General features: G+C 42.5%; 1 protein-coding gene across 2 annotated transcripts in view; it reads right to left on the bottom strand.

Annotated features, from left to right (window-relative positions):
• Positions 1-19,561, bottom strand: part of MTUS2 (microtubule associated scaffold protein 2) — a 481,013-nt gene that overhangs the window by 48,017 nt on the left and 413,435 nt on the right. For both annotated transcript variants that reach the window (XM_075265977.1, XM_075265978.1), the window contains exons 6-7: positions 15,252-15,341; positions 8,558-8,769 (exon numbers count right to left, since the gene is read on the bottom strand). In XM_075265977.1, the coding sequence (XP_075122078.1) occupies positions 8,558-8,769; positions 15,252-15,341 (302 nt within the window). The remainder of the gene's footprint in view (positions 1-8,557; positions 8,770-15,251; positions 15,342-19,561) is intronic.

The following is a 19,561-nucleotide window of genomic DNA, read 5'->3' as shown; positions in this document are numbered from 1 at the left end:
GATCATTTTACACAAAACTCCAAAAATGGGCCGGACAAAAGTATTGTCCCCCTCAGCCTAATACTTGGTAGCACAACCTTTAGACACAATAACTGCACACAACCGCTTACAGTAACCATCAATGAGTTTCTTACAAGGCTCTGCTGGAATTTTAGACCATTCTTCTTTGGCAAACTGCTCCAGGTCCCCCCTGAGATGTGAAGGGGGCCTTCTCCAAACTGCCATCAAGAGATCTCTCCACAGATGTTCTATGGGATTCAGGGCTGGACTCATTGCTGCCACTTTACAAGTCTCCAGGGCTTTCTCTCAAACCATTTTCTAGTGCTTTTTGAAGTGTGTTTTGGGTCATTGTCCTGCTGGAAGACCCCTGACCTCTGAGGGAGACCCAGCTTTCTCACACTGGGCCCTACATTATGCTGCACAATGTGTTGGTAGTCTTCAGACTTCATAATGCCATGCACACGGTCAAGCAGTCCAGTGCCAGAGGCAGCAAAGCAACCCCAAAACATCAGGGAACCTCCGCCATGTCTGACTGTAGGGACCGTGTTCTTTTCTTTGAAGGCCTCTTTTTTTTCCTGTAAACTCTATGTTGATGCCTTTTCCTACTTTTGTCTCATCTGACCAGAGAACATTCTTCCAAAACATTTTTGGCTTTCTCAGGTAAGTTTTGGCAAACTCCAGCCTGGCTTTTTTATGTCTCTGGGTAAGAAGTGGGGTCTTCCTGGGTCTCCTACCATACAGTCCCTTTTCATTCAGACGCCGACGGATAGTACGGGGTGACACTGTTGTACCCTCGGTCTGCAGGGCACCTTGGACTTGTTTGGATGTTAGTCGAGGTTCTTTATCCACCATCCGCACAATCTTGCATTAAAATCTCTCATCAATTTTTCTTTTCCGTCCACATCTAGGGAGGTTAGCCACAGTGCCATGGGCTTTAAACTTCTTGATGACACTGCGCACGGTAGACACAGGAACATTCAGGTCTTTGGAGATGGACTTGTAGCCTTGAGATTGCTCATGCTTCCTCACAATTTTGCTTCTCAAGTCCTCAGACAGTTCTTTGGTCTTCTTTCTTTTCTCCATGCTCAATGTGGTAAACACAAGGACACAGGACAGAGGTTCAGTCAACTTTAATCCATTTCAACTGGCTGCAAGTGTGATTTAGTTATTGCCACCACCTGTTAGGTGCCTCAGGTAAGTAACAGGTGCTGTTAATTACACAAATTAGAGAAGCATGATTTTTCAAACAGTGCCAATACTTTTGTCCACCCCCCTTTTTTATGTTTGGTGTGGAATTATATCCAATTTGGCTTTTTGACAATTCTTTTTGTGGTTTTCTATTGAAGACAAATGAAATGAAGATAATAATACCAAAGAATTTGTGATTGCAATCATTTTCTGGAAGCAAATGAGTATTATCTGACAGAATTGCAGGGGTGCCAATACTTTTGGCCAACACTGTAAAAATTGACTTTTATTTGCTATAAGTGGAATATTCCTTTGGCATCTTTCTTCTAATGCTCTTACCTATTCACAGCCTCATACAGGGCTCAGAAAACTTTCAGTAATTGCAGCAATAACGTGTCATTTACCTGTACTTTGTGACTAAGCACTTGTAGATGTTCTGAGAAGGTATCAAAAGAACACCAGGGGGCGCAATAACAAGCAAGTAAATGTAAAAGCAATATCGACACAAAGGAGAATTTGTGTTAAATGATTCCTATGGAATACTTAGTTCTGTATTGTCTGATCTAACAGAGTCAATTAATATTTCATCATTGGACAATCTATGTAATGCAAAATAGGAGACCAGCGGTGTTTGCGCTAGTTATCAGAGCACTTCACAATTTAAGGGTTCCCCTAAACATCTGGAAATCAAATATTTTTGTTGCAGATTTTGTTGCAGTTTTTTGAGCCAAAGCCAAGAGTGGATTGAGCAGAAGGGAGAAGTATAAGAACTTCCTATATATTTCCCATTCCTTTTATAGCCATTCTTGCCCGCCAACTTGTATGAATGCGGACACAACAGGATGACGCTAGGTTCACACTAGCGTTCGGGTCTCCGTTCTCAAGCTGTCAGACCGTGTCCGACCGTGAGCAGCGGTGAGCGTTTTATGCTCTCTGCCGCGAAACAGTTTTTTAAAAACCGGACACAGAGTACTGCATGTCCGACTCTGTGTCCGATTTAAAAAAAAACGGTTTCGCCGTGGAGAGCATAAAACGCCCACCGACGCTCACGGCCAGACATCTTTCAAACCCTTTCAAATGAATGGGTATTAAAGAGTCCTGCAGAACGGAGACCAGGCGCAGATGTGAATGAGCCCTGAGGATGACAGATTTATTATAAGTCACACCAGAACATTGGCATGCCTTGTAAAAGAAACCGACTCCAGTTCCTTTATGGGGGAGATTTCCATTTTGGGGCAGGGAGATCCGACAGATTTATGAAGAGGTTCACTATTCCTGCATCAGTTGGGGATGTTTATTAAGACTGGTGTACGATACACCAGTCTTGCCCCATTGGGATGGATAAACAAACTAGTACAATTGCACCAGAATTTTGATGGAACTGGCTTCCATGCTTTAAACCTCATCATCTATGTGTTTTAGGTTAAGGCCCAGTGTAGCAGGCCGCACCACAATTTGGCAGGATTGTATGACAAGGTTAACTGGATTTATATCCCCAGACCCTTGTGTTGTGGAGGTTATTGCTGCCGGCTGACCTTTCATTCATAGAATCTAGGAATGGTGCAAAAATGAAAAATTCTCTGTCTTATCTTATATGAACGGCACACAATAGGGGAATTTATTAAGTCTGGTGTCTTCTACGTCAGTCTTAATTTTCTCTTAATGGGCTTGAGTTATTAAGAGGTGTAGAGGGAGGTCCCATCTGCCAAAATTGAGATCTATGCCAGGCAAGAGCTGGCACAGTTTTCAGGTATAACCCGCACCAGATGTCTTGCGTGTCTATAGTAAATCCGATGGATGGAGGCTTGCCATGATCCCTGAACGGTTCTTAAAAAGTAAAGAAAACAATTATGGGACACATCTTTGGTGCAAATCGCTGTGCTCCGAAGATGAGCGCTAGTTTTCTGTTAGTAAATCCCCCCCTTCCCAATCTATTGTTGGTAGCAGCAAATCAATATCCAAATCAATGTCCAAAAACATTGAGCCCCTGCTGTTCACTGCAGTTGCCTCTAACAGAATTTATATAACCTAGACAAACCATTGCTATTGTCCATGTTGCCCAGTATAATAAGAAAGCAGCCATGATTTTAGAAGTTGCGGTTCCCTCTGCAGATCTGCAGTACACACCGGTCTGGTCTTGTTGAGACGTCTGTTCGTGGAAATCTTTTGCTCCACTCAGTTATTATAATTAGCATCATTTTATAATTCATAATTTATATTTAGAATGAATTGCTTTACTAATGTGATCTGAGTTCATGTAATACTTCATATTGACCTGTAGATGTCACCAGAGTTCTTCTCAAACCGTACAGAAACAAAGGGAGAAACTGGATTATATGGAATACTTAATACTATTATTACATTACAAGTGCACTGGTTCAGTGCTGGGGACAAGTACGACAAGAACAATTATTTCTTATGTGCACATGTCATGGCGAAGGCAAAGAATCCACCAGTAACCATTTTTCAATACTTAAAACATCTGAGCAAATGAAAACAAGTTCACCTTTGTATTCTGGACGGTTTGACATTGGTGATATTTTTTGATATTGATATTTACTTGATTTTTTTCATTAATTGCATTTTAATTTTTTTGTACATTATGTATATAACATTTTTATATTATTTGATTTTTCATTATTTGTACATGTATTATATCCCTTTTTTAACATATTTTTATATTGATATTTGATTTTTCAATGTTTGCATTTTTTATACATGTATTATGTAACTTTTTCACATTATATTTTTATATAAATATTTGGTTTTTAAATATTTATACTTATTAATTCTATATATATATATATATATATATATATATATATATTATAGTTTACATTATATGTCCCCCATGAGGTCATAACAGACCCCTGGAAACCTCCTAACCCGGTGATCATCATTCCCAAATTAGGGTATTATCCTCTGTTCACAGCAAAGTGCTCATATTAAAATGAACCGCTGCAATACCAGACATAGCCTGAGACCCGAAGAGGCGCTGTTTCTAATAATGAAGAATACCAGGTTTTTCCTTCACAACAAGGATGATTTGGATCTATATGAGTGTGAAGAGAGAACATCTGTAGCTTGTACAATGTAATGTAATGACAATGTGCGCAGTAATTGCATAGATAATTACTGATATTACGGCGCGTATGACCTCGTATATGGCGGCTCCAGACCTTCAGTCATTAGTTACAAAAATCATTACTCTGTATTGGATTACATTCCATAGTAAGTGCCGTTGACTCCTGACTCCTAATGTATGCAGCCAGATCATTAGAGTGAATTGTGTTTTAATAAAGACAGGGCTAGCCAAGCAAATGAAACATTTTCATGAAGAAGCCCCGAAAGGAATAACGTCTTTCATCATAACATATGGTTGTGAAACCTCGAGTATCCCACAGGGTCTTAACACAGAGAGAAGAACAGCACTGCTCATATATAACTCATTGAGGAGCGTACAGAACTTTATCTGTAGTAATGATGGGAAAAAAAATCAATGTACACAATGGACAAAGAACACAACTCCATTGTGTATAGTAGACTAAGGCTGGCCATACACATTAGATCTCTGTCAGCCAAAATGGCCGATGTACAGCTAGCAAATTGCCATGTAGATATCGTGGCCATCCAACGTCACATCTTAAAGGGTTTCCATCACTAGAATTCCTTTTTTAACTAAGTACACGTAGGAATAGCCTTAAGAAGGGCTATTCTTCTCTTACCTTTATTGTTCTCATCTGCGCCGCCGTCCCTGAGAAATATCTTCTTTCTTACTTATGTAAATGAGTTATCAAAAAGCACTGGGGGTGTTCCCTGTATTATCCGTAAATTCTCCAGCGACACCTCCCTCTTCTTCTCAGCCTCTTCTCCCACGTTATCGCTGCATCTTCATCCAAAAGCGACGACTGTGCGTGTCCGTCAGCCATTTTCCTGTGGCCAAACGGGAGAGGCCACAGAAAAATGGCCATAGGATATGCACAGTCAGCGTTTTGGATGAAGATGCGATGGTGACGAAGGAGAAGAGGCTGAGAAGAAGATGGAGGTGTTGCTGGAGAATTTACGGACTGTACAGGGGACGCCCCCAGTGCTATCTGATAACTCATTTATATAAGTAAGAAAGAAGATATTTCTCAGGAACGGCGGCGCAGAACAATAAAGGTAAGAGAAGAATAGCCCTTCTTAAGGCTATTCCTATGTGTACTTAGTACTAATCATAGAATCCCTTTAATCCCCTTACAGACGACTGTGCCGTGGCTCAGTGTCCTATCTAGGTTTTTCCCGGACAACACACTGACCCATTCATTTCTGTCGGCCCATACATATGACTGAACTACAAAGCCTCGTGTATGAGCTGACAGTCTGTGTCACAAAACTCAGGACAGATCCTATTCCGGTTTTGCGGTCGTGCTTCCACAGCCCTTGTTCATTGAATGTGCATTGGCTGTGCCTTTAAGTCACGGCCAGCATATAGCACAGCATATAGCACAACAGCCTTAGTTTGCCAAAACAAATTGGTCATGCTGGATATTTCCAGGCACCTGTCAGCCTAAAATACCATTATTTGGCATAATCGGTCATTTCTGAGTGATCCTCAGCCAACTCGCACAGACTCCCTGCGGCAGATTTATTAAGATTGGCGTTCTGGCTCCAGCCTCTTCATATATCAGGCGCATGCCCATGTGCCAGAATAGAAAGCTGTGCCAGTCAGAAACTGGGGTAGGATTCCTGTACAGCTTAGTTATGATAAATATGACGGATTGATTTATCCACATCCCGGCCCACCCTGCGTTGCCCACTTACGCGGATAGTGGCGAGCAAGGTGAAGAACATATCTTTCTTTTAGTATCTTACCTGCCCCGATTCGGGGCAGGTTACTTGTTAATGTGGATGCTCAGATCGTTCGGAGAAACCATCCCATCATCCAGTGGTGTAACTAGGAATGGCGGGGCCCCGTGGCGAAGTTTTCAGACCCCAGTATATAATAATCGGAGACCCAGGGGAGGATACAAACATTAAAAAACCACTGTCACTTACCTCTCCTGGGCTCTGGCGTACTTTCGGGTGATGTTGTCCATCATCACTGATGGAAGAGACATCACTTGAGCCGAGGCTTGTGTTGCGATGCTTAAAGATGCAATCCCCGGCCCATGCGATGTCTGTCGTCACCCAGTAGGCCTGAAGCCTTCCGGAGCCAGGAGAGGTAAGTAACAGTGTTTTTTATGTTCCCTCACCTCTCCTAACTCTCCGATCATTATACTTGGGGGTCTGAAAAGACCACCTGTGAGTATAATGATAGTGTTTGTGGGGTTCGCGGGCCCATGGCCTTACCTATCGATCCTGGCTCCTGCTCACAGCCTCTGCAGAAGGGGAAGTGCCGGCAGCCATGAGCAGGAGCGAGGATAGCTACGTAAATAAGGCTCATTACCTCCTGAGTTACTATTAAAAAAAATAAATAAAATGCAGCGCTAGCATCTGCCGCCGGGCCCCCTAATGTCCCGGGCCCTGTAGCAGCCGCTACCACTGCTACCCCGGTAGTTACACCCCTACCATCATCAATCTGATGGCCACATGATGGCCGCCTAAAATCTAAAGTGTATGACCAGCCAAAGAGCTGTTGTTAAAGGAATTAAGAATTCTCTAGCAGGAACGAAATCTGTGAATATTAGCCAAGCCAGTATGACTTCTCTATCCGCAGACAGCTGTTTCAGATTAAGCCAATAGATTTCTTTGAAAACCAGGTATTAATCTATATAGTGCTACCCTCCAATAGGTGGCGCTAGGAGCAAAAATTCCTCTCTCTCATCAGTGAGGTCTCATTTGTATTCCTTACCCAGAATTCTTAGCAGGGGGTGTGGTCTAATAAGCCCCTGTCCCATCTCTCCCTAATGAGAGACATTAGCAGGAACAGAATTGGTGGCACTTTTCCAATATCCTTATTGTATCAATTCCTCCTGGTTTTCCGGATCTCTGCTTGCTGTCATGTGATGGACACACAGGTACACACCACTGATAACCATAACTGTACCATTCTTTGGGATTAATGACAGCAAGCAGAGATCTTAAAATATAGATAAGCATATTGAGCATTATATAACTTCACGTCATACAAACATATTGGCTCGTACTCTTTTACAAGTCAATTTATAGTTCCAGTTTTCGGAGTGAAAGCTGATGTAATTTTATGCTGTAACATTGTCTGTTTTCAAGCAGATGTCAAAGCAGCCGCTTGTCATACACACTAATACCTGTCAGCACGAAGGTCTGTAAATACACGAAGGGTTATCTTCCCAGGAAACTCATTTGTTTTTCTGTCATGTGATTTCTGATTCTCGAACCACAGCGCTGTCTCCTTCAATATCCCTCACACTTCACATATAAATTACCCACCAGTGTTATGACCATCTCTTACGAAAGACGCCACAAGCAGCGAATCCCATGTCATAAAATCCCAGTCACTAATAAAGTCATTCTCAAGACTCAGAGCAAACAACAGAAATCCTCAGGCGGACTGGTATTACTAATAGCAAATTAGTGGGCTAAGGTGATATTGAAGGGAGGAATCAACAGAAAATTATATATTCTATATCTCAAGTTTTACTGTCAACACATAATACGATAGGTTTTTTTAAATTCATAAACAAAAATCAAGAAAAACTCCACACCGGTCGCTACAGCAGTCACAATAAGATGACGTTTCCTGTTTTCTGCAGCTTATGTGACAGCTTTGTTGTGTAGACTGGGACAGTATGTTTAGAGTCATCTCATTATTATTACGGTGGATAATGACTTCTCTGCCCTGCTGGAGGTCTAGATAAGGCAGGATAGTAATCCGAAATACTACACAGACAAGGTTCTATATATTTCTCCTCTGTCACTCTATGGTGTCAGGGGCAGATTTAGGAGTGGGGCAGTCACCCGCCCCCAGGAATACCTTACAACTATCCTGGGTTCAGTTGGACTTTCACAGATTTTGGGTGCTGTTCTGTTGACCAGGTGACAGTGTTAAGTACAATGGTGAAGAAGGGAGTTTTGTCACTCTTTTAGGAGGAATGCCTGCATCGTACTGTTGTTACATTAATGCCCCCGGCCCTAGACCCTGCCCACACTCCAGAAAAAGCACATTTGCACTGTAGACACACAAGGGGTTAACAATGACTAAATTACTATGCACAAGAACTTTTACCAAAGCCTGCTGGTGGACTTAGTTTTACAGTACAGTAGAGGACATCTATTAGGTGTAGATTTGAAGTAACCCTCTAATCTTTGTACGTTATACATGTAGTCATTCTCCTCCGCTCCTCCAGTACCGGTGTCCTTCATTGTACATCCCAATTATTAAACTTGAAGAACGAAACGCGTTTCTTACCTTATTAAAGAAATACTGAGTTGTGACAGCAAACACTACAAATCCACAGCTTGTCTTTTGTAATTCCTTCCGGACAAATATGAGCTCTTTAGACTGCTCGTCGCACTTCTCTTTCAGTCTCTGAACAGTCTGTCGATCTGAGTCTCGGGTTTGTACCTCTGACTTGGCGGCGTAGCCATTCTTTGCAATTGTCGGCTTCAGTTTGGGATGCCCTGGAACGAAAAGTAGGTCACAAACTAAGTGATATAACACACCAATTATTATACGGTAGAGGCAGCAAACGTTAACTTGACTCTTCTGCCAGTTCTCAGATTCAGGTTCATTTTGTTACGTCTATATATCTATATCATGTACAGTATCTTAAAAAGAGTTCCAGAAATGACTTTTGCTGAAATGATATCTGAATGTGAACTAGGACATAGCACTGTCGTGCTGGTGATATCACATACAGTCTCAGTATCAGATTGAGTTTCCTTGAGCCCACCAGATATAATGATTCTGGAGACCCCCCCTCCAACATTCCTAGGAATAAACCCCAGTAACATTTGGATTTCATCGTTGTATTATAGCCTGGGTCTATCAGAGTGTCTTGTAGTACTGTATTAGGCCAACTAATACTGTACAATCTTGATAAATGCCCCCACTGTGCAAAGTCTGGCACCCACCAAGGATACCAGGAGAGGATATTAATAGCAAAAACCTCCTTAACAGAACAACTATCAAACCAATGCAAACAGCTACACTCCAAGTAACCCAGACCTAAAGAGGTTAAGTTAGGGTAAGGACAACTGCAAATGTCTATTTAGATACAGAGAATCACTGACATGGCTCAGGCCTTAGTATAATGCTAAAGGAAAAGAAAGAAGTTACAGTATTTAGTATTGTCCCTGCCAAGAAGCTCCTGAAGACTGCAGAAGGAAGATTACACTGCGCTGTCCAAGCACGAGGTGCTGAAATCCAAGATAGCAATCGCTAGACTCAGCCTCTTTATCACAGACACTTACAGACCTGCCAGCTGGTATAATATGGGACCGTGTAGTGAAGACAGCAGCCGAAAAGTGGTCTTTTAGGTCGTGCACAAACCCAGTATAGATGTAATGTCCACTAGAGATGAGCGAGTACTGTTCGGATCAGCCGATCCGAACAGCACGCTCGCATAGAAATGAATGGACGTAGCCGGCACGCGGGGGGTTAAGCGGCCGGCCGCCGTCAAAGCGGAAGTACCAGGTGCATCCATTCATTTCTATGGAGCATACTGTTCAGATCGGCTGATCCAAACAGTACTCGCTCATCTCTAATGTCCACCCTTAGAGAACATATAAAGTGGTGGCCCATCAATGCCACTACTCATTTCTTAAGATGACATTAAGATAAGATAAGATAATCCTTTAATTATTACACTCCCTCGTCTTATAATATAGATAGGAGAACTACGATGTCGGGAAGCTTCACTATATGGCAGCAGGCTGATCTACTAGTCTGACAGTCAGCGGCAGGAAAATTGAAGTCCTTGCAGTCTGGCATCAACTTACAGAGCTTTTCTAGGACTTAAAGGGGTTTTGCATGACATTTATGGTATTTCCTGCAGATATGCTATAAACGTTTTATAGATTTTGGTCTCACTTCTGGAACACACAGTTAAAGGGGTTGTCCCATCACAAGGATCCTATCAATACTGCTTGTTAATGTGGATGTAAGACTTTTCCTAAATACATTGCTTCAGCAAAACTGCTTAGTTTGTCCACTATCTTACTTTATTCAATTCTTTGTGGCCACAGCCCTGACTTATCTGCTCAAAAGTCAAGTGATGTATCTGCTGCTCTCAGGAGGGAGGGAGGAGGGGCTAAGTGCAGGGAGCGAGCCTGTGTATCTAGCTATTTCTGTGTCTACACCACGTGACCTAGCTTCCTGCTATCAGACAGGGGAGAGGAGCTGCTTTCATTTCTGAACTCGTCTTCTGCTCTCCCAGTTATCAGGCTAGCTAATTCAATTGTGTTCATTATGGCAGAGACAGGCAGTCTCTGTATGTAACACAGAATGGAGTTGCTCCTGCCTGTACTTCATAGTCCAATATTGTGCGTATAGTGTTGTTTGAGGACCTTTGATGACATCACAGGCCCTTCAGCCGCCCCATAGGATCACACTATGCGCTGGGCGGAGCTACACACTAATTTGGGGGTGGAACTAAACAGCAGGTTGCATGTGAAACCCCGCCCACCAAATGACGCAAGAAACCAGGAAGAAAGAAGATTTTACAGCAGTGAAGACTGGTAAGTGTGCGACGTGGGAATACCCCTTTAAAGGGAACCTACGTAAATGAATAGTACAGATGAATATACGAAACATTGCAATATATCTTATTTAAGAAATCTGTTTCCTTCTCCATTTATCAGACTGGGTTACTTTTTACATATTAGTCTATGGATAGGGGAGGGGGGGAGGAGGAGGAAGCTGCTGGAAAAGGTACATTGATAGCTGCAGCTGCTACACTATGCTATTTTAGGTGAAGACTTTATCATGGCAGAGGCAATAAATCAGTTATCAGCATTCTCTCTGCTCCCCTCTCCATAGACTTTTGTGTGTGAAATGGATACGGTTACATATCTTTCACCGTTCATCCATGAGTTCTGACAGGCGAGTAAGCTGCTTGACTGTTTTAAGACGTCCCATAGAAGTGAATGGAGAGCCACACATGCCCAACCACCTCTCCATTCACATCATCCATGGGCTCCTAACATCTGTACTCATGATTCATTAGGTGTGGGTCCTAGAGGTGGGAACTGCATCTATAAGACATTTGTCTTTTACAAAAAAAAAAATGTATTTTACCCAGATTGCCGGACGGCCCTTGCTTATTTTCAGATTTTCCGGTGACGTTCCGTTTTTCCATTTCCAGAATGGAATGTCACCAATTCTGACATCCACACACCCCATTATACTTACTTGTCCTCCTGTCTGGATCTTGTTGACATGGGAAGTCTACAGGTAAGTATGATGGGGTGGGGGGTGGGCTTTGTTAGTTAGTTAGTTAGATAGTTAAGAAGGGGTACTAGTGGGTGGGCTAGCTAGGGGAACAAGCGGTTTGACCGAATAAGAGGAGGCAATAGTGTCAGGTCTGAGTGAAGAGCAATGCATCAAGGTAGTTGTAGGATAAAAGAAGAGGAAGCTACACATTGTAAACAAATGCAGAAGAGGCCAGGAGCTCCCAGAGAAACCCAGAAATCACTCAAAACACTGTTAAAGGTATTTGGGTGCTCTTATTAACCTATTAATAGCACTAACAGACCTTTTTTTTAAAGAAAGATTTTTTGCCCGGAAAACCCCTTTAAGCATTTTTCTATCTATATTTGCTGTTATAAATGAAATGTGTATTGTAAGGGGAAATGTAAAAAGCGTTTTGAACTTGAAGCCTATAAAGGGTTAAGAGAAGATGAATATTCATAGTGAACCTAACACATTAAAAGCTGAAATGTTTAGCGCCTTGTTTTATAGACTAGTATTTTAGGCGTTTACATCTATGGTTCTGTATAGTGGATCTGCAGTTGCTAGGTAGAATAAAACATCTGCCACATTGAGGAGACTGACAGTGGCACAGATGGTCATCGCTCTGTTTGTTTTGGGTATAATTCATTATGCTAAGTGTCATCCTCAAAATGTCAGTGTAAATTTTTTATATGAAAACTTCAGTGCAGATAAAGCTCAGGTCCCAGCAGCTTCTTTATTCCACTTGTCAGACTGAAGTGATAATGACACTCTTACCGCAGAAGTAAAGTAAAGCCTTTCAAGAACTCGACAGCAATGTTTATACCTAGACCTAGGAAAGTTTCACTAAAATGAATTTCAACAAATATGCAAAGTAGAAAAAAACCTCATGATCTGCAAAAATCTGTCACAAATAACTATTCAGTTTCCCTACAGCACCCCCACAGTAGAATTGAGGTATTACATACTTTCTATTCATATCAATGAGCTGAATTTTGTAATGCCTGATTGTTTAAGATGGAGAGAAGCTCTTGATAGTAGAGAATGGTGCTAAAGGATGGAGCCCTTCTAACTGTATATCCTACTAACATTAGAGTTTGTGTGTTTGGATGTTTGGATGTTTGTTCCTCAATCACGCAAAAACGGCTGAACGGATTTGGCTGAAATATGCCACATACATAGATTGGAACCCCAATTAAAACATAGGCTACTTTTTATCCAGGTAAATTACATAACTTCACAACCGCAATGAACAAATTTAATTTCAGAGTACACTATAGGACCCGTGATGACATCATCACAGGTCCTTGAGCCGTTCTTTGATAGGATCACACTATTTTGTGGGTGGAGCTATATGCTATTTTGTGGGTAGAGCTATATCGGAGGAACCTGGACAGTATGAAAGCTGCAGGAAATGGAGTCTCATGGAAGATCAGGAGAGTACTTAAAATGCAGGCTGTGTGTGGGCAAGAGGAGTATATCGGGTGTCGAGTTTCTGTGAGTATGACAGGGAATGTGCTGTTCATCCTCTGATGGAGGAGGGGGTAGAACTGTGGCAAAGTTCAGCAACATCCGTTCAGCCCTTTCTAACACAGAAGCAGCTCACACAATCACATAACCAAAACCCTGTAATCAAAATTGCCGGATGTAGCAGAGCTTATGCAACGCTGTAGCACAGCTCAGTAGGCTCTCCATATGCAAACATGTACATACAGCTGGGTATCCTTCGCATATGCAGTGATGTAGCTGAGCCGAGATGCAGGAGTAGGCGGATGAAACTGTGGCAAATTTCTGCCACATCCGTTCAGCCATTTCAAACACAGAAGCTGCTCAGACACAGACATAAGAACACCCCTGTAATCTAAATGGCCAGATATAGAACAGCTTAGACCGCACTGTAGCACAGCTCAATAGACTCTCCATATGCAGAGATGTATATACAGCTGGGCATGCTGCACACATGCAGCAATGTAGCAGAGCTCAGACGCGGGAACAGGCGTATCATCGACAACAACAATTGCCTAAATATAAGCGGATCATTGCCAACAACAACAGGCAGACAAAGTCGCGGGCAGATGCTAGTCCTTTATAAACATTAAAGAATAATTGTTGTTATTTCCATTTGTTGTTAATTCAGTTGAATATAAGAATCTTAGTAATATATTTGATCACAAAAAGGTGCCCCTACCTGCTGTTATCTGCCACCCTCTCCTGTCTGCGTAGCAGCTCAATTCACTCCCAGATCTGCCATTCCTGATCAGGTTACAAAGAAGATTATGGAGAATGGAGGAGGAGCAGTAGTATAAATACTGGTGTAGCTGCTGCCACAGGGCCCAGAACATTAGGGGGCCCGGTGGTCCCCTGATTTTTTTTTTTATTAGGCTGTTACCTGCTGGAGCAATTCCTGCAAGTAACGAGCCCTATTGACTTACTGATCCCCACTCCTGCTCTCGGCTGCCTGCGCTTCCCCTTCTGCGGAAGCGGAGGCGGCTGTGAGCAGGAGCAAGGATCGGCAAGTGAGGCCAAAGTATAATGATTGGAGGGGACCAGGGGAGATGAGGGAGCAGAAAAGTACTGTTACTTATCTCTCCTTCGCTTCAACAGCCTGAGGGCCTGTCTGGTGATGTCCCAGACATAATGTGGGCCATTGTGCATAGTAATGACTGCCTGGCTCACTTGATGTCTGGTCTAACATTTAAGATGGCTGAAAGTAGCGGGGAGTGTGCCGGAGCCAGGGAAAGGTAAGTAACATTGTTTTTTTATGTTTGTATACTTCCCTGGGTCTTCAATCATTATACTGTGGGGTCTGAAAAGACCCCAGAGTATACTAATTGTTCATGGGTGGTCCACAATGGGGCATAATACTGTGTGCAGGGGCCACTATGACACATAACACTGTGGGAAGGGGCCACTATGAGCATAATACTGTGTACTGGGGCTACTATGGCGCATAATATTACATGTAGGAGCCACTATGGGGCATAATAGTGTGTGCAGGAATGCAGTTTGTGTGGGAAGGGGGGAGGTCCATGTTAAATTTTCACCTTGGGGCACAGCCATTCCTAGTTATGCCACTGAGGAGGAGGGACATATAGTGAAGTGTTCAGCATATTTATAGCAGTTTTTTTTTTAGCAGGCTTTAGCAGTATTGAGCAATATATATGTAAATAAAACTCCTCTTCCTCCTTCCCCTCCTCTTTCTCCTCCATGAACTGCAGCCTGTCTGAGCAGTGAATCGAGCAGTTTAGCAGACAGGAGAGGAGCTGATAAGAGGGGATAGAATTATTTTCTTCAGATAATATATATTACAAAGTTTTTTTTTAAATACTTGCCTGAACTATTCAATTATATAAAAAATGAAACATCATATGCTCTTTAAACCATTATCATTCCTGCATTTTTCTTCCTTTTGTGCTGGTCAGTATACCGGTATCTATGCTGGCATATCTGACATACCATACAGGGGCACACTGGAATCTTTAGCCCAATGCTAAGACAAGGGTTAGGAGGGATAAATACTCATTTAGGGGGAAATGAAGGGTGCAATTTTATGCAGTTGCTGGTAATGCAGTAGGTGTCAAGGCAAAATGAGTGATTTCTTGGGGTACATTGATGATGATACATAATACATAGATAAGACAAGGCATATACATTCTAAACTATCCAGATATTTTTCCCATCTCTGTTTTAGCCATTTACTCAGATACTCTACCTGGAGAGTGCACCTTGGTCACTTGCTTTTTCGGAGATGAAATTGCTGGCTTTATAGCTTCTGGATCTTTCTGGGTCTCCTTCTTCAATCCTGAAAAATAATGAAGTATATCCAGACATTAGAAAAGCAGTGATTTTAAAAATATTGTAAAATTGTGTTAAAAACATAAATTCCTGGTCAGTCCTCCCCAAGCCTCCATAAGTGATAGAATGCACTGACATACTTACTGTACATGGTCACATTCACCACCAATTGTATAATTGTTCCAATATGTAAAATAAAGTCTTCTTTGTAATGTCCTATTCTTGTGTATTATTCAGTACACACAGCAATGACACACTGATCACACTGTGATGATCTCAGCCACAAGGAGGAAGCGATTGCATGACAGCCACGATTTCAGTAAGACATAGTTACAGTATTTGTTTCCTGCAGTAGTTACATTCTCTCCATATGATTCAATACATTGTAATTAATCATATTACCGCTAAGATGATTAGGGACAATATTTAAAACTCTAAAAAGATTTTAATTACTTATATTGGAAAATGTTCTACTTTTTAGTGTCTACAAATCTAAATATGGCTATATTCATAAAGGAAAATCTCTTCCCTAAATTCATATAAGAAAATGACTGGCATCTTTGTTCTCAGCAGCTATTGGACCCACTATATAAGAGTGTGGCATATAGGGTAAATAAATGAATAACCACATGTGCGTGACATTAGTACCCAATGTGCTTAACGTAAGGTGTATAAGGGACACTTGATGCAAAAGGTTATGAATGGTGCAACGTGGGCATTACTGTAGGTGAAGCACAATATGGACACTAAGGTGAGGTGCGATAGGAATGCAAATAAAGCTAGGTGCAATGGGGATACTAAAAGGAGGTGCAATAGGGATACTAAAGTGAGGTGCAATTGCAATACTAAGTTAGGTTAAAGCCCCACGTTTTGGAAAAGCAGCTTTTTTGTGGCAGATTTTGTCTTTGAGCCAAATCCAGGAGTGTGTTGAGTTGGAGGGAAAAGTATAAGGCTGAGGCCCCACATTGCGGAATCATGACGTCATCAAAGGTCCTTTAATCTACTAACATAGACTCAGTGTCTTTTGTGGGCGGAGCTACCTGGATTGTACAGGTCAGTGTATAATGGGGGGGGGGGGGATGGGTTATAGGCTGTGAGGAAGAGGGGTACATGGGTGTGCAGGCTGTGTGTGAGAAAGTCTGCACCCCCATTCCTTCCTTTCTCACATTCTGCCTGCACACCTATGTACCCCTCCTACTCACATTCTGCACCCCCCATTCTGCCCTATGTGAGCAAGAGGAGGGAATGGGTGGTGTAGGCTGTGTGTGAGTAAGAGGGGTACATAGGTGTGCAGACTGTGTGTGAGCAAAGAGGGTGACCTGGGGGCGCAGGCTGTGTGTGAGAAAGAAGGGGGAATGGGGGTGCAGGCGGTGGGTGAGCAAGAGTGTGGTGTAATGGGGGGGGGTTTCCCCCTCCAAATCACCCTCTTGCTCGCACACAGCCTTCACCCGCATTTCCTCTCTTGCTTATACACACCCTGCACCCCACGTCACCCTCTTATTCACAAACAGCCTGCACACCCATGTACCCCTCTTGGAGGGGGCCCCATGTCAAAAGTTCGCCACGGGGCCCCGCCATTCCTAGTTACGCCACTGGTTGCATGTGAATGGAAGACAGGTGCTCCATTCACATCTATGGTGCCTTGCCATACCCCTAGTGATCTAACACTTATCAAATATTCAAGTGTCATTAGAGGTACAACTTGATAACCTATCCTACACATAACTAAGTAATACTACCGCCAGCTCCGCAGGAGAACAGTATAACATTTCTCCAGTTTTGTCTGTGTTCAATTTCCAAATCATAAAACTGGATCTGTGAGAATATATTAGTAGTGTCACTGCAGGGGGGCAGAATAATTATAGAGAAGTGCGAACATATTTTGTTATAGTTAAGAGTCTTTTGATTTTATAATAGGTAATGAATCTGTGAGACGATGATGGTGCTGATGTAGAGCGTTTATAAAGTACAAGGACCTGCGGTAGAGATGATACATTCATTACGTGATAATCCTCAAATCTAGAACATAAAATGTGACAAACGAGAACCCAAAAAAATCTGTACAGTATATAATGCAGTGAATGACGCAACCGCATCTAACAAAAAAGGCTGACATTGTACCAAAATATAAAGTGTCTATTAACAAACCAGACCTTATATTGTACATATGGATTAAAAGGATTTGCTTGGCTAAATAATTAATGAGCTATTCGTAGGATAAGACATCAATTAAAGGTTATCAGCCCAGGGCTGCTGGTTCTGGGGGTAGGTCCCAGAAAACTCCTTCAAATATGAGGCTAAGGCTACACAGAGATTTCAGCCATGACTCCCATTGCACATCCAAATATCACCATGATGTCCAATCTTTCACCCATAAAGGGTTTTTTGTTCTTTATTCTAGTCCTAGCTATTTTGGATACTAAGATATCAGTCCATAAGGTCCCGTGAGTGGTTTAGTGCCCCAAATAGTCCTTATGTTATGGAATTGCTAGGACAGAAATTTCCCAGTAGCTGCTGGAAACCCTGGGGCGGGGCATAAGAGACAGTGAGCCCTAAGTTGAAGTCCCCCACTGTCCCTTCCTATTGCCAGGCCCTATCCTACATAATAGGCGGCAACTTGAAGACGATCCCTTCCTATATATGTGATACACAAAACGCAGACAAGACGAAACAACAACAAAGGGAAATCAGCTAGCCAAGGGTCAGGAAACAGTCGAACAATGCAGTGCCAAATTGAAGTCCAAAAGAATAGTCAGTACGGAAAGCCAGAGGTCAAGAATGAGAATACAAGTAATGACGGCAAGAGAAGAAGCTAGCACGCACAAGGCAATAGCAAGCACCAATGTGAACGTGAGCCTAGAATAAATAGGGAGGAATGAACCCACCCCGGAGTTGATAGGTGGAAAGGCTTTCAATCACAGGGCAAGACTGAAATTAACTATTAGGGAGCAGAGGGAAGGTGAAGGAGATGGGTGTGTTGGAAAATCAATTACCAAGGTGAAAGAATAGGACAGAGTTCAGACAATGCAAGAAGAACCCAAGGAAAGAAATCACAGCCAAACACGCCTCTTGTGCCGGACAGGCAAAGATGTCACACCTATTTAATAAAACCAGAAAATACCTTTGTAGCCAGAAACAAATACAACAATGCAAAGATAATATCTCTATGGATATGCGATCCCGCCTCAAGTACATGTGGGCGGGGGCTGTGTTGTCCAGATTTGCCTACAGATATCTAGAAGTGCTCTGAATGTCCTCTATAATTGCTCATGCAGCCCCTTTAGCAGTGAATATCATTTTTAACTTCTGGCTGCATCACGGCCAGCAGTAGACAAATCCGGCAAATTGGTGTGTCCCCCCCCCCCCACGATACCCATGAGGGTAATTTGCATTTCCATAAAAAGATGATTAAGTCTTCATTGCTTCAGTTTGTGGCCATGTACAGTAGATGTGTTTCTGCTCCTATTAAAGACCCCCCACACTGCACTATTATACATTTGGGGGCATTTTGGACCCGATTGAGTTCCTGATACCTCTAATGGATGATGTTTCTTCTGGTCTTATTCATTGTAATATTTTCCCTTTTATTTCCTTGCTGTAAGAAATCAGCGACTAAATTCTGTTTCCGTGTTTGAAGGCAACAAAGTGGCAAATTGAACCAGCACCTAGCAAGCCCTGGCACTGAGCCTGGAAGGTCATTTGTGGCACCATGGGGCTGTCAATCTTTAGATCCCAGGGTGGGCATGTGATGGAGACTCCCTGTAGAGGAGACTCTGTTGTGCAGGCTGCTGGTGCACATCCTGGGTTCCTGCTGCCATTGTGCTCCATAAAGCATTTCTGTGCAATTAAAAGCTATTTTACAGTATTTGCATTATCATTATAGGACGAGAGGTCTGGAGATTTTACTTCACATTTTTCAGATATTTGGGACATCAGTACTTTGTAGTCAGGGGCAATATTCAGACCTGGTGTAACTCGGGGGCTTCATTTGGAAAACCTGGAAAAACTCTTGTTTCTTTTTATTATTAGAGATGAGCGAACACTAAAATGTTCGAGGTTCGAAATTCGATTCGAACAGCCGCTCAATGTTCGTGTGTTCGAATGGGTTTTGAACCCCATTATAGTCTATGGGGAACAGATACTCGTTAAGGGGGAAACCCAAATCCGTGTCTGGAGGGTCACCAAGTCCACTATGACACCCCAGGAAATGATGCCAACACCTCTGGA

Source organism: Leptodactylus fuscus, chromosome 2 (assembly GCF_031893055.1).
Source record: "Leptodactylus fuscus isolate aLepFus1 chromosome 2, aLepFus1.hap2, whole genome shotgun sequence".
Taxonomy (NCBI): Eukaryota; Metazoa; Chordata; class Amphibia; order Anura; family Leptodactylidae; genus Leptodactylus; species Leptodactylus fuscus.
The sequence above is the reverse complement of the archived record's forward strand: the minus strand, read 5'-3'. Positions and strand labels throughout refer to the sequence as shown.